At 20.7% G+C, this 14,542-nt stretch overlaps 4 protein-coding genes across 4 annotated transcripts; 2 read left to right on the top strand and 2 right to left on the bottom strand.

Annotated features, from left to right (window-relative positions):
• Positions 1-1,906: 1,906 nt before the first annotated feature.
• PY17X_0904900 (ABC transporter B family member 3, putative) lies at positions 1,907-4,530 on the top strand (the record flags this gene model as incomplete). The annotated part of the gene is made up of 3 exons (XM_022955898.1): positions 1,907-4,045; positions 4,243-4,405; positions 4,499-4,530. The coding sequence occupies 3 exons, from the start codon at positions 1,907-1,909 to the stop codon at positions 4,528-4,530; spliced, it is 2,334 nt and encodes a 777-aa protein (XP_022812115.1).
• Positions 4,531-4,762: 232 nt separating this feature from the next.
• Positions 4,763-7,170, bottom strand: PY17X_0904800 (TMEM65 domain-containing protein, putative; the record flags this gene model as incomplete). Its single annotated transcript, XM_022955897.1, has 3 exons — positions 4,763-4,790; positions 4,932-5,074; positions 5,230-7,170. The coding sequence occupies 3 exons, from the start codon at positions 7,168-7,170 to the stop codon at positions 4,763-4,765; spliced, it is 2,112 nt and encodes a 703-aa protein (XP_022812114.1).
• A 2,092-nt stretch (positions 7,171-9,262) lies between these two features.
• PY17X_0904700 (bicoid-interacting protein BIN3, putative) lies at positions 9,263-10,453 on the top strand (the record flags this gene model as incomplete). The annotated part of the gene is made up of 1 exon (XM_725403.1): positions 9,263-10,453. The coding sequence occupies one exon, from the start codon at positions 9,263-9,265 to the stop codon at positions 10,451-10,453; it is 1,191 nt and encodes a 396-aa protein (XP_730496.1).
• Positions 10,454-10,711: 258 nt separating this feature from the next.
• On the bottom strand, positions 10,712-13,507 carry PY17X_0904600 (uncharacterized protein; the record flags this gene model as incomplete). Its single annotated transcript, XM_725404.1, has 1 exon — positions 10,712-13,507. The coding sequence occupies one exon, from the start codon at positions 13,505-13,507 to the stop codon at positions 10,712-10,714; it is 2,796 nt and encodes a 931-aa protein (XP_730497.1).
• Positions 13,508-14,542: the final 1,035 nt, after the last annotated feature.

The following is a 14,542-nucleotide window of genomic DNA, read 5'->3' as shown; positions in this document are numbered from 1 at the left end:
TGTCGTGCAAATGCATAGAATTTATTTCTTTAAAACTATTTTTAGATATTATATAATAAACAAAATTTTACAAATAAATTGCCGATTTTTATAAGCCCAAAATATGTCTATTATAAAACTGTTCGAACTATTGAATATGGAAATTTTTCAATAGGTAACAATATATTATTAATATTGCATATTTTTTACATATTATTATTACATATATTTTTTTACATATTTTTTACATATTTTTTACATATTATTTTGCATATTATTTTGCATTTATTTTTTTACATATTTTTGCGGATGCATTACTATTATATATAGTTGATTATTGCAGTTAATAATTTTTTGTGTATTATAAGCATATTCTTATTTTAATGTGCTATTTATTTTTTTCGACAAAATATGAATTATTGGGGTAATATATAATAAATGGGAAAAACTATTTTTGGATGTAAAGAATGTTTTAACATGAATAAATATGACACACAAAATTAGCCAATTGACCAAGTGAACAAAATTAACAAAACAAAAAAGAGTTTTATCCCAAACAAGCTTATACAAAATTTTCATTATATAGATAATATAAGTTTAGTAAAAATATGTAAATGAATAAAGGTTTTTTTTTTAAGTATGAATATGTGAAATTTCATTTATTCTCTATTATTCTGTATTTCTCTTTTTTTAGTAACAATATTTGTGAACATAAATAATGTATAAAATGTAAAATTTACTAGAAATGTTGAGGAATTATAAAAGCTTGTACATATGTGTTTGTAGAAAAGTTAAAATGTGAATGTTGTTAAATAAAAAATAATAATGGGTTTTAGGAGATAAGCAATTATCATTAAATATTGTTAATTGGGTTTTTTTTTTGATTTTTTTTGATTTTTTTTGATTTTTTTTTTTTTTTTTTTTTTAAGGGAATTGCGAAAAAATATACAATGGTAGCAAACTCTGAATAAAAGATTTAAAAAGTAAAAAAAGATAAGGATATAGTAACCCCTTTTAAAAAATAAAATAAAAAACTGAATTAGTATTAAAAGTGTGTAAAGAATATACAAAAGTATATTTATACATATCCAACTTGGTTATAGTTTATTTTTTTTTAGAAATTTATAATTGCTTAAATTTGTTGATAATAAAAATAATGTTGTATTCCTCCTCTTTTTTGTTAAGCAAATAATTTTTGTTCCCTCCTCATTTTTGGGGGTTTTATATGGCATGGTAAAAAAAAAAAAATAAAAATATAAAAAAAAAAAATAAAAAATAAAAAAATAATAATAATAAAAAAGGAAAAAAAAAGCGATGTTATACACGAAGCAAATTCATATGGAAGCATTTTTTGTGCAATTATAATGGGTTAACAAAAATAGCTATAAAAAGTTGCAATTTCTTATATTTATTTCTTTTATTTATTTGTTTAATTTGTTTGCTTATTATTTATTTGTTTATTATTTTGCTTCTTTATATATAAGCCCCAAAAGAAAGTATGTGATATTACAAAATAACTTGATAAAAAAAAATTGAGAATAACTATTTAATTAGTCTTATAATAATTTGGAAATTATTTTATATACATGGAAAAAAAAAAAAAAAAAAAAATAGTTTTGGGGACATTTTGGCTGATTAATTCTATCTATGGCTCTTTAAAAGTTATATAATTATTTTTTAATTTGTAACATATATATAACTATTTGATAATTGTACTAACAATTATTTTGTATGTTATATATACATATATATACTTATATATATATACATATTTTTGAGATGATGAAAAGGGAGAGTGGAAAATGTTTAGGGTAATGAGAAGCGAATATTTTAAACTCTTTAATTTGTGTGTAAAACACTTAAGGAAAATTTAATATAAAAATTGTTATTTAAAAAAATATAAAATGGTTGTATATCAAATTTTAAAATGATAAAGTTCGTAAATATTTATATTTTTTTATTAGTTTTTTATATAATATTAAATAAAAGGGCTCACATAAAATGCAAAGAAGAAAAGATTGTAAATAAATTGAACAATAGATTTATAATTAAGAATGGAAATCGAAGTTATAGACAAAAATATAGGCAAAAATATAGGCAAAAACATAGACAAAAATATAGACAAAATTATAGGCAAAATTATAGACAAAATGAAGGGAGATTATATTTTGAAAACGACAAAAATTGTAAAAGGAAAAAAAAAATATTTTTTATTGAAATGCAAGTGAATAAAATTAAAAGAGATAAGTGGTTATATAATAAAAATAAAGATTTATTTTTTGGGAATAAAATATCAAGTAATAAATTAAAAACATGTAAATTTATTTATAGTAATAAAATGTGGAGAATATATTCAAATGTATTTGATATAAATAAACAAGTTAATAAATTATTTAAGGGAATAGATAAACGTTATATTATTGGTTCAAAATTTTTATTAAAAATTCGAAGATGTATATTAGATGATAATATGTTAAATTTTATATGGATATGCAAAAATTATTTATTAGAAAAAAAAATATTTTTTTTAACAATAATTACAATGTTAAGTAGTGGAATAATAAGTATAATTGTTCCAATATATGATAATATATTATTTAATAATTTAACGAATAAAATATTTGATAATTTTATTTTAAATTTATTTAATTGTGTAATTATAAGAATTATAAGTTTAGGGTTGTGTCTTTTAAGGAATTGGATTTTTATTAGGGTTAATTATTTTTCATTAAAAAAAGTAAAAAATATATTATTTAAAATATATATAAATAAAAATTATGATTATTTTGATAAAGTTGATCATAATAGTGTTATAAATAGATTAACATTAGAAGCATATGAATTTTCAAATATTATAGCTTATTATATAAACCCATTTATACGAAATTTATTTTCTATAATTTTAAATTTTTCTTATTTATTTTATTTAAATAAAAATTTAACAAAAAAAATATTTATATTTTTTTGTATTTCCTCTGTTTTAACAATTATATCTTATAAACTTAAGAGGAAAGGTTTGGCACATATAAATAAAGAAAAAAATAAAAATAGTAGCATATCATTAGAATCTATTAATAATATTAGTGTAATAAAATTATTTTCTACAGAATCTCATGAACATAATAAATATTCAATATCTTTAAATAACATTTTAAATCTTCAAAAAAAAAAAGAACAATTTAATTTATTACATATGTTAGTTACTAAATTGTTTGTAACTATAACATATCTTTTTATTTTGTTAAAAGGAAGTAGCCTAATTTCACAAAATAAATTAGACAGGAAAATATTTACTTCTTTATTTTTTTATATTAATAATATATATTCATGTATAGATATATTAGATTATTATATCGAAATATCTGATATTATTGATCAAAATTGTGGAATAATCAAAATGTTGAAGGGGCACATTCAAGGGGGGGGTAAAAATGGTGAAAATGGTGAAAATAGCACGTCTACACACAACGATAAAAATGGTGATGTTATGCGTAGCGATAAAAATAGTGATATTATGCATAGCGATAAAAATAACATGTCTATACATAGTGGTGCCATGCGTAGCGATGTTATACTCGAATTTAAAGGTGTGTACTTTAAATACCCAACTAATATACACAACAATAATTATGTACTAAAAAATATAAATGTAAAAATAAATAAAGGAACTAACAATGTTATTTTGGGAAAAAGTGGAGAAGGAAAATCGACGCTTTTAAAATTAATCTTAAATTTATATAAATCATCAAAAGGAAAAATATATTTGTATAATAAGTTATTAAATAATTATACTAGTCGTGAAATATTTAATAAAATAACTTATGTTGAACAAAATTCGAAAATTTTAAAAAAAACAATTAGAGAAAATATTGCATATGGAATAAAAGATAATACCAACTTGGATATGCTTGATTTAGTAAATATATCAAAATGTTGTACTAGTCATGAATTTATAAGTAGATTAAGAAAAAGATACGAAACTGTTGTATCAAATACGTCGGAATTAATAACTGCGTCTCAAAAGCAGAAGATATGCATAGCCCGAGCTTTGATCCACTTTCCCAAGGTGATTTAAAAAAAAAAAAAAAAAAAAAAAAAAAAAAAAAAAAAAAAAAAAAAAAAAAAAAAAAATAAAATAATAAATAAAAAATTAAAAAAAAAAAAAATTTTATTTCTAGCCCTTTATTTTGCTTTATTTTTCTTTATTTTTCTTTATTTTTCTTTATTTTTCTTTGCTTTGCTTTGCTTCGCTGATCTGTTTAGATTTTATTGCTGGACGAGTCCACGTCAGCTATGGAGAGTAAAAAGGAAAGAACAATTTTTGAGAATATTCGAAAAAACGAATTATTTAAAAATTTAACGATAATCCGCATTACCCACAAACGAGCCAATTTAGATTTGGCCAATAATGTGTTTGTTTTAAAAGGTAAGAAAAATAGTGATAAATTATAATACATTTCTACATATAAATATTATAAGTATATTTTTGACTAATGTTAAAATTTCCTTTTATTTACAGATGGATATTTGAAAAAACAAAAGCATGTTTAAATTTGTTTAAAAATAAAATGGAAGTTTCTTATAAGAATTAGTTATGGTGCATATATATAAAACTTTCAAAAATGGAAGAAAATAAGCAGGGAAGTGAATTTAACGATTATTCAACGTGTACCAATAAATGTGTACCGATAAATGTGTACCAATAAATGTGTACTAATAAATGTGTACCAATAAATGTGTCTCGGATTTTTTATTTTTTTGTCGATATTTATTTTGCCTTTTTTTAGTTATATATAATATTTTTGCATAACCTAAAAACAAATAATTAAAATTTTTTTTTTTTTATAATTTTTGAGTTATTATGAACTTAATATTTTTTTAAATGCGTATTTTTTATAACATTATTATAATTGAAATATAAACATTAAATTATTATTTTTTTTTTCGCAAACCTTAATGATGTATCAAGATCGCCTTTCCCCTCTATTTCCTTGGAAATGTGAGATGAAAATAAATTTAGAAAATGAACATCCCTGTCAGAAAATGGGATTTTTTTTGTTGAGTTAACTACTGTTATTATTGCGATAATGGACTCCTAAAAATGGTGAAAAAAAATGACAAAATGATGAAATGACAAAATGAATAACCATTTTAATTCTACATTTGTTAGTAAATGTGTTATGATCGAACTTGATCATTTGGGAAATTTATATATTTATTGATATGTATTAATTTTTTTTTAAGTGTTACATTAATTCCAAAGACAGGGGCAGTTAAAACTTGATTGGCATTTATTCCATGATGTTTGAAAAAGACATCATTGATATTAGAGATTTTAAAATTGTGACCATCACTTGAATTATTAGATTTATTTATTTCGGATTGGAAATCGTTTTGCTTATTCATATCAAATGTATTTGTATATATATTAGTTAAATTTTGATTATAATAATTTACAATTTGTTTTTTTATATATGTTTCAGATATTATATCATGAGTAATAGGAATATAAATAAGGTTATTGTTAATTATTGTGTAAAATTGATTTTTATTTTTATCAAAAATAAATAAAAATGCATAACTTGAATTAATATATTGTGGCAATTTTTTTGATACAAATTCGATTAATTTTTTATTCAAATCTTTATTATCATTATGAAATTCTTGTGTGTGTTTTTCTGATGGTTGAAATTCTTCTTCTTTTTTTTTATTTTGTTTTCTTTTATTTTTTTTTTCTTCTAATTTTTTACTATCTATAAACAATAAGGGTAACATTCCTAGTATACACCCTATGGCAATACCTACTGCACTACCTAAATAATAATATTTTCTTGTTATATTCATTTTTAATTGTTTATTTGTTAAATTTATTCTAGGGTATCCAATACAAACAATCATTTTTTCAATATACCCACCTATAAATATTCCTAAAACATCACTTGTTAGATTTCCAAGGCCAGCAGCAGCCATTGTACTTAACCCTAAAAATACACAAAATGTTGAATCAAATAAATCTCCAGAAATTATCATAAATGCATTATCAACAAAACCAAAACAAATAAATGGTATACAACCAGATAGAGCTACTAATAACAAGTCATGTTTTTTGATATTCATTTCAGCTTTATCATGTGATGTTTTTTCGTCATTATTACTATCAAATTCTTTTGATAAATAATTATTTTTCTTATATGACGTTTTATCGCTATTTGTTCTATCGCTATTATTTGCGGTTTGTAGCGTTTTATTTAAATATTCCTGGTCTACATTTTGGCTATTTTGAAAGTCAAAAGTATTATTAGGGTTTTGTATATTATCCCATTTAGGACGTTTTGAATTTTTAACATTATTTTTATATATTTCACAATTATGTTTTCTATTAGTTGGATAATTTTTTAGGCACTTTTTGTTTTGTCTTTTTCGCATATTTAATTGTAATTTTATTATTTTACTATTATTTTTTTTTTTTACTAGTTTGTTAAGCCATTTTTTTTTTTTTTTTTTTGTCTTTCTTCTTAGTAGTTGTATTCTGTTAGCATAATTTATAGCTGTATTTATATTTCTTCCTTTTGGTAATTTTTTTTTAATTTCAAATTTATTATTATGTTGAATTAAGTTTTGGGTATGAAATGTGTGTGTGTTTATTCCATCATATATATTTGTGGAATAATAATATGACTTATTCATATTTATTTTAAAATTTTTAATTTTATCACGGTTAGTAATAGTATTTAATTGAGTTTGATTGGTTTGTAAAAATATTTTGGAATTATAACAGGTGGGTAAAGAATTTAACTTGAATATATTATTTATATGGACTTCACATTTAAAACAATTGTTAGGTATTATTTTTTTTCTTCTTTTAATTAAATATAATGTGTATTTTTTTTTAATAAAAGTGGATATATGTTGTCTTTGTACATGATATTTACGATTTAAATGTAAAAAATTTTTTATAGAGCATACAATTTTATTATCTAAATAATTATGACTGTTCATATTTTTTATAGACTTTTTAAAATTATTTAATTCATTTAAATTATAGTAGTGACCAAAATTATTATCATAAGTTAATGATTTTTTTATAATATAATTGATAACTGAATTTTTTATATTACTAAATTTTATTTTTCTTTGTTGTAAAAAATTTGTGTTATTAATAGAACGACAGGATATATTATTAATGTACATTTTCTTAGTAAGTACAATGAAAAATGGAAATCAAATAAAATATGATAATATAATTTGGTGAGTTGTGTAACAAAAAAAAAACAGAAAAAAAAATAACAGAAGAAAGAAAACAAAACAAATAGTGGGAGAAGAATAGAAATAATAATATTATCACGAAATAGGCTAGAATAATATGGAAAATAACGAATTGGTAAAATTTAATATAGACAAACAATATATATTATATATTTATGTATATGTGCAAATTTGTAAGGGTGAGAAACATATATATGAAAAGAGAAAACTTATGCAATGTATATAAAAATAGTATAATCGGATTGGGTGCAAAAATATGCAATTTGATAAAAATTTGGAGAATATATAAAAATGAAGAAATGGGGTAAAGTGGAAACAAACAATAATAGTAAAATATGTTGACATTACTTTTGCAAAATGCAAAGTAATATAAATATTGGATACAGAAAAATCGTAAAATGATAATAACATAACTAGTAAAGGGTAAGGAAATAATAATGAACTTGCAAAATGGCGAAATGGCGAAATATTTTGATAGTTAAAAAATTAAAAAAAATAATAAACCGATAAAATGGGAAAATAGTAATGATAATATAAAAAATTAATAAAAAATAAATATAAAAATAAAATATGTATATGTGATAATTTACGAAATGGTAAATACAAATAAAAATGTGTAAAGCTGTTTTATTATACACATATATGCATTGAACTATATAGTTTTCAAAAAGGGAAGATAATATTATTCTTGTTATTTTCACATAATAAATATGCAAACTAAATAACAAAGTGATAGATAAATAAACGGAATATGAATGTATATTTGAAAATAATTTATTCTACAATGAAAGAATAATGTTGTAGCACGTCACATAATTTGTGTTAAATATATTATTAAGTTTTTTTTTATATGGATTTTTTTTTTTTTTTTTTCGGATTTATCAGCTTTTTGTCTGCGAGGAAAAAATATACATAATTATGGAGGGGAATATAATTTATGTTACCATGTAAATTATTGAAAAATATTTTATATACATATATGGAAATTTTTTTATATAAATAATGTAGGATAAGTGTATAAATATATTAGGGTATGTAATTTTATATTAGTAAAAGGGAAGTGCTTTAAGGATATATATAATTTAACATTTGTTGTAAAATGTCTGTATGTATACTCATTTTAACATGAATTATTTATTGTTTTCAATTATTATAAAAAAAAATATAAGAATTTTTCACTATAATTCAATAATGTATTAATAAATTACATTGAAGGCTTGTTTCAAATTAAAAAAAAAAAAAAAAAAAAATATACATATATATATAAATATATATATATATATAAATATATAATATAAATATATATATAATATAAATATATATAATACATATGTATATTTTCCATTTACATGGGACTTATTCATAATTCGTTTCGATTTATTTGTGTTTAAAAGTATCAGAATAATTTTCATTTCTTTATTTTATTTACTAAAGTATATGGTTATGCAATGCATAATTCTATTTTGTGTGTAAAATTGCATTCTTATTAGTTTGGTATTATTAAGAGAATTGTGATATACTTATTTTACACACTTATTATATATATTGCATATATTTTGTGAGTTTGTTAATAATCGACCTTATTATTAATATATTTATGATATTTCATATTGTTTAGTTTTTTTGATAAAATATCGATAAAAATAATTATAAAATTTTATCTTGAAAAATATAAATGAGTATGATAATAATTTAATCACGTCTTGGCTTATCATAAATATTTTATTTTGAAATGGAATAAGTAGAAATTAATAAAATGATGAAGAATACTGATAAATTAAATTGAATTAGCTAAATTAAACTGAATTAGCTAAATTAAATTGAGTTAGCTAAATTAAATTGAGTCAGCTAAATTATATTGAGTTAGCCAAATTAAACTGAATTAGCTAAATTATATTGAGTTAGCCAAATTAAACTGAATTAGCTAAATTATATTGAGTTAGCCAAATTAAACTGAATTAGCTAAATTATATTGAGTTAGCCAAATTAAAATGAGCTAGCTAAAATAAATTGTCAAATGGCTATTTGTGTTTTTGAAAAAATAGAAAAAAAAAAATTTATAAAATCATTGAATTATTTTAAGCTGAGTTCAGAGGATGTGCTATATAGCGAAGATCATGAAAAAGGGGAAAATGGAAAAAGGCGTAAAACATGCTTGCATGGAAATTATCAAAATTATTTTTTTGAAAGATATATGAAAAGAAAAGTTATATGTAAAGGGGATAGAGATGGTAACGATAATGATAATGATAATGATAATAATAATATACCGTTAAGTGATGTACAAAATATAATACAAGTGTGTGAAATAACGGAATGTCAAAACGAAACAAAAGACAAAATCAACGATTATAGATTAAGTAATATAAATAATTTATTTAAAGATATATTTAAGGATAAAATAATTTTAGATATAGGATGCAATTATGGAATAACTACTTTTTTGTTAAGTTTAAAATATAAATGTAAAACAGTTAATGGGATAGATATCGATTTCAACATAATAAATAAAAATATATCGATATTGAAATTATTCTTTGATTTTATTTTAATATATAATAAACAAAAGCATATGCTACCTTTTATTTTGAATAAAAAATTTTTAAAAAAGGAAAATGATATGTTTAATGAGTTATATCTTTTATATGAAGAGACTATATTAAAAAAGGTAGATAAAGTTGAAAAGGTTGAAAAAGTTGAAAAGGTTGAAAAAGATGAAAAAGATGAAAAAGATGAAAAAGATGAAAAAGATGAAAAAAAATTGGGGGAATGTGAAAATGAGTTTCCTTTTAATATATACTTTTTGTGTTCGAACATTTTTGATAAATATTTTGAAAATGTCGAAAATAAATATGATGTAATTATTTGTTTTTCTGTTTTAAAATGGATACACTTAAATTATGGTGATAATAAATTAATTTTGTTTTTTGATTTAGTCTATAAATTATTAAAAAGTGGTGGATATTTTATTTTGGAATATCATAGAGAAATAAAATATAAATTAAAAAAAAATGAACGAATATTTTTTTTAAAAAAAAAAAAAGCGCTTAAAATGAATTATACACATTTTGATAATATTGCTCAAGGGGGGTATAATAATATTGCTAAATTTATTTTAATAAATAAGACCGATTTTAAATCTGATTCAAAGAGGAAAAGAGATACTGGAATGTTTAATCGAACAATATGTATTTATAAAAAAATATAAAATGATAATGATATGATTGTATGGGAAAAGGACAAATTTGGGATTGAGCAATTTGAATATATGTTGAAAATATTTAATTGACAGTTTGCAAATTTAAATTGGGCTTAGTTTTTATCAAGTTTTTCAAATGTAAGGGAATACAATCCCGCATGTATAGTGTTGAGTACACTTTTTAACAAAAAAAGGAAAAGCAAGGAAGATACACACGTATATAATGTATATATATATGTATGTATTACTAAAAAGGATGAATATATTTCACGAATTAAATATAAAAATAAGTTTGTCAATGTTGATTAGGCTTATCTCCAAATAATCTACAGCATATTCTCTATCTGTTAATGTTATAATTTTTTTTTTTTTTTTATTAACATTTCGATTAGTGGTATTATTATTGGGATGATTATCAGGGGGGTTTGAGGATGTGGCAAATGGTTCATATAAATTTGAGCTAATGTTATTTGAATTTTCCGAATTTGATTTTGCAGTTTGTTCAGGAATATTATTATTTTGATTGAAAGTAAAATCAGTATCAATTATTTGTTCATATCCAGATAGACATATATTTGATTTATTATGTAATGTATTGATTTCGTTATTTTCAAAATTTTTTCTAACAAATATATTTTTAGCCACAATAAATAAATTTTCATTCACTTGATTATTTGTATAATATATATTTGAAGAAAAGGAAAGTGAATGTTTAATATAAGTTTTAGTATTATTATTATTATTACATTCATGACATTTAATATATCCTGTATATAATAAATTATATAATTTTTTTCTTATATCATTTAAAGGGATTAAAACATTTTCACTAATAATTTCATCATTATATTTTTGATCAGGTGTATAAGTAAGAAAATTCCAAATTCTAAGAGCTTCTAATCCATTCATATTTTCTATCATATTTGTTGTTATTTTTTTTTGATAAATTAATTTAATATTTTTAAAATCAGCTGCATATGTAATTATATCATTATATCTTACACTGATTAATTGATCTGGATATTTTATTAATATATTTAAATTTTGTAAAATGATATTTTTATCAATATTTATTTTTTTAGTTTTTAATTTTGAATATACATATTTTTCGATATTTTCATAAGTAGAATAAGATACAGTATCATTATATTTATTATCATCTTCTGAATAATGTATTTGAACATTATTTAATAAAAAAAATAGAATCCATTTAGATATATCATTCAGATTATAATAATATGATATGAAATTAAAACATTCTTGTTTCAAATATAGATATGTCAATACTTCACTATTTATTTGAAAATAAGTATATGAATTATCAAGATATTCTATAATATTATTTTGAGACATTTCTTTTTTCATTGTATATGGTTGTTCATATAAATGTTCTAATGTTTTATTATTTGTGATTAAATTGGTAATTTCATTTGTTTCAGCCATATTATTAGCTGGATAATAATTTTGGTCAGCATTTTTTAAATTTTGATCAAAAAAATTATTTTCCCATTCAGTTTTATTGAGATTACGATTTGTTTGGTTATTATTGAGATTACGACTTGTTTTTGATTTTTTTTTTGGAGAATTTTGTATTTGTGTTTTTTTATATTCATTATTTGATTCGATCGTGCTAAGATTGTTATTATGAAAATCGGATAAATTTAGAATATCATTTTGAATTTTTCCAAGAGATGCTGTATAATGATTTCTTTTTTTTTCTATGTTTTGATTTTGTTCATAATTGTTATTATACTCGTTGGATTTGTTTGAGAGATCATAGTTGCTATTGTGTTGGCTTATAAAGGGCGTATCTACATTGTGCATATTGTTCATATTGTGCATATTGTTTATATTGTGCATATTGTTTATATGCTTATGAGAGGTATAAGCAATTTGTTTGTCTGGGTTTTCAAAAGATGTGTCAATATAATTAAGAGATGCATTAAAGGCAATATTATTTTCATCTGAATTATTTTTATTATCACATATATGCTCATTAAATTGTTTGCATTTTTTTATTATATTTTTTTTTAACAATTGTATAAAAATTAATCGTAATTTATTTTTGCTAATATTGGATATATCCTTTTTACAAACTTCAACATATTCATCAAGATTTATATTTTTCAAACAATCATCTAAAGTAATTCTACCATTTTTTATTATCCTTATAAGTATAACTTTTTCAATAAAATTTATTAAATCATTTTTTTGCGCTTCTTCATCTTCTATATAAATATTGTTTCTATATTTATCAGGAAAATATTTAATATTATAATTTGATCCACCTTTTTTCACATCATTATTATCATATATGGACTGTGTGTCAGAAATTATATTTGTCGTAAAAAAATTATAATTTCCACATTTTGTCATATTATAAGATGTTGATATATTTTTAATAGTATTTGAATTGTTAGAAGCAGTAGATGTAGTTACAATATTTGATGGTGAAGATTTATTATTTATATGTTCAGATTCATGAGTATCTACACTTTTTATACATGTTGGATGAATATAATATAGGATAGAAGAATATCTAATTAAAATATAAATATTTCTAATAATTACATAATATTCTACTCTTTTTATTTTGCATATACATGAAGAGCATTTACAACCTTTTATATATTTATAATTTTCAAGATCAGATAAAAAATGTATTTCAGTTTCAGGATCTATTGCTACATTTGTGGTTAGCTTTTTCTCTCTTTCAATTTCATGATCATTTTTAAATAAGATATTATCTGTATTTTTATTATATTCCTTTTTTTTTTCATCCTCTATACTAATATAATTGATTTTTCCATGATCTGGTGTTGTGGTATTGTGAGTACATTCAATAGTTTTGTTATAAATAATTCGAAAATCTAAAATATTATGAATTAGCAAGCATAAAATTATATTCCTAATAATACTAAAATCATAATTAGATAGATTAATTATTTCATTCATGCTCAATTTATTTCCATGAAGCAAAATGAGTTCAATTATTTCACTACATCGCTGACCAAATGTATCATAAATTATGTATTTAAGATAATCTAGTTCATGGCTTATCATTTTGTATTAATAAATTTTGGTAACAAAAAAAAAGTTATAAAACAATAGTGAAAGAGTTTTAATTTGGTGATATAATATATAACTATATGTTCCATATTAAATTTATGGATTCATCATATATCCAAAAATATAATTCCACATATTGATAGTCTATAAAATATTATTCATAATAATAAATTTGGAGATACAATTGAAAGATGAAGGGGAATGGGATGGTGATAAGTTGGCTAGCCCATTTAAAAAAAGCCAAAAAAAAAAAAAAAAAAAAAAAAATATGGCTATAAAAATAGAAAGTATAAAAAAAATAAAAATAATAAAAAATATATATAAAATAATAGGAAGAATTTTGAAAAATTAATTCATTGAAATATCTAATTTAAATTGGAATTTTATTCATGTTTATGTAAAAATCAACACCTATATAGTAATATGTTGTAAACAGAAAATGTATGTATTATATAAATTTATAGTCTTATTGCTTATCGATTTTAAGCGTAAATATTATTATGATATATATGTGCATTGCATATAATTTTATAACTTAAATGTTTGTAGGAATATACATTTAAAAATATTATTAAACTGATCAGAAATATTATAAGGGTGAAAATATTTTACATATAAAAGCTAAAATGACGAAAAATAAATGAATTCATAATAATTGGAGTATATATATATGTATACATATTTCATCACATAGTTACAAAAAATATATTTAAAATAATTTTCCCCCAAAATTTTATACAAAAATAAGGAAGGTCTCTATAATGTGAATGGTTATTTTTCAATTAACAGATAAAATCGCTTTTTCTTCCGTTTCACTTTTTCTCATAATTTGAACGACCATTTTATAAATACTGGAAAGTTTATGGTTTGAAAAATGGCAATGAAAATGGTAATGGAAATGGTTTATCATCATTATCATCACAATTTTATGAACATTCATATTATCATTACAATTTCATGAACATTCATATTATTGTTATTTGACAAGGTTTTCGGTTAGCTCTCCATATAATGACAGTTTTGTTTGAT

This window comes from Plasmodium yoelii (genome assembly GCF_900002385.2).
Source record: "Plasmodium yoelii strain 17X genome assembly, chromosome: 9".
NCBI lineage: Eukaryota > Apicomplexa > Aconoidasida > Haemosporida > Plasmodiidae > Plasmodium > Plasmodium yoelii.
This window is presented reverse-complemented; position numbering and strand designations above follow the sequence as displayed.